The sequence below is a fragment of the Aphanomyces astaci genome (assembly GCF_000520075.1).
Source record: "Aphanomyces astaci strain APO3 unplaced genomic scaffold supercont1.694, whole genome shotgun sequence".
NCBI classification, from domain to species: Eukaryota; Oomycota; class Saprolegniomycetes; order Saprolegniales; family Verrucalvaceae; genus Aphanomyces; species Aphanomyces astaci.
Genome location: NW_009798957.1, coordinates 1 through 1,711, shown reverse-complemented (window position 1 = coordinate 1,711; position 1,711 = coordinate 1). Strand labels below are relative to the sequence as shown.

At 49.6% G+C, this 1,711-nt stretch overlaps 1 protein-coding gene across 1 annotated transcript; it reads right to left on the bottom strand.

Moving 5' to 3' along the window:
* Positions 1–1,434: 1,434 nt before the first annotated feature.
* H257_19495 (hypothetical protein) lies at positions 1,435–1,621 on the bottom strand (the record flags this gene model as incomplete). Its single annotated transcript, XM_009848636.1, has 1 exon — positions 1,435–1,621. A coding segment is annotated over one exon (187 nt), but the record flags the coding sequence as incomplete, so codon positions are not given.
* Positions 1,622–1,711: the final 90 nt, after the last annotated feature.

Below are 1,711 nucleotides of genomic sequence, written 5' to 3'. Positions count from 1 at the left end.
CATCTAATCACTCTATCTCGGCCAATACTGGTCCAAATTCACTCTTTCTTCGCCTGGCCCCACCGCTGAGTGATGTACTCAGAGGTGGGACCAGTACCGTACATGCATTCGTCGCCTTGTTATCTCTCGGACGCGCTACATGATAGGCGTCAATTATCCGAACAGCCATGACCACCTCTATCTCGGCCAATACTGGTCCAAATTCACTCATTCTTCGACGTACTCAGAGGTGGGACCAGTACCGTACATGCATTCGTGGCCTCGTCATCTCTCGGATGCGCTACATGACAGGCGTCAATTATCCGAACAGCCATGACCACCTCAATCTCGGCCAATACTGGTCCAAATTCACTCATTCTTTGCCTGGCCCCACCGCTGAGTGATGTACTCAGAGGTGGGGCCAGTACCGTACATGCATTCGTCGCCTTGTTATGTCTCGGACGCGCTACATGATAGGCGTCAATTATCCCAACAGCCATGACCACCTCTATCTCGGCCAATACTGGTCCAAATTCACTCATTCTTCGACGTACTCAGAGGTGGGACCAGTACCGTACATGCATTCGTGGCCTCGTCATCTCTCGGATGCGCTACATGACAGGCGTCAATTATCCGAACAGCCATGACCACCTCAATCTCGGCCAATACTGGTCTAAATTCACTCATTCTTTGCCTGGCCCCACCGCTGAGTGATGTACTCAGAGGTGGGGCCAGTACCGTACATGCATTCGTCGCCTTGTTATGTCTCGGACGCGCTACATGATAGGCGTCAATTATCCGAACAGCCATGACCACCTCTATCTCGGCCAATACTGGTTTAGGGGTTTCTCCACCGCTGAGTGATGTACTGACAAGAAATGCATATATGTTTATATCAATTATAATGAATGTGGTCAAGCAACTACATATCTAAGGCAACCCCGCCTGTCATGTTAACGCCTCCGATGAATGCAGCATGAATCGCACTTGAAACTTTGACGCCGTCGAAGCGAACGTTTTCGCGTTCACCATTGACTTTGAATTGTGCTGCCCAACGCTTCTTCTGTGGAAGGTACGACACCACAACGCCGATGGCAGTGTGGAGGCTCCACACTCTTGAGCTGTTATCTTGACCTTCACACACTTTGAAGTCCTTGCAGCACTTGTAGCCAACAATGCTCAACGGCAACTTCGATATACGCTTCAGTAGGTTTTCTTGCGAGCAAAATTCATCTCGAGTCTCAACTGACAGACCACCTTGTGGATGTCGCGGCCTTCCGTTCTGTTTTCGCTGCGGCAATGTCCGCAGCGAAAACAACACGGATGTTGAAACCATCAATGATTGCCAAGCACGCCACTGTGTGCGAGCAAGGCCAGCCACTTGAGTAGTATCCTGCACAATCGCAAGAATATTTCAGGCGCATAGCGCCGCACTATTGACACATTTATTATATCTCACTTGGCGCAATAGACTACCTCGTCGAAGCTGAATGGTGTCAGCGCGAGCATGTCGTCGCGAATATGGACGTCGGTGTTAACAGCAACCGCATGAAGACTAGGAGGACATCTTTGATGGCTGATGCATCCGTACAAGTATACTTCTTTCGCTGCGCCCGACTTGTAGTTTCGCTTGTACTTGTATCTACGATAAAGTTACAATTTCACATCATGTTATGGTTGACCAACCGGAACGTGGTGATCTCATCCATGTACAGCTTAGCGTCGGCAAAGT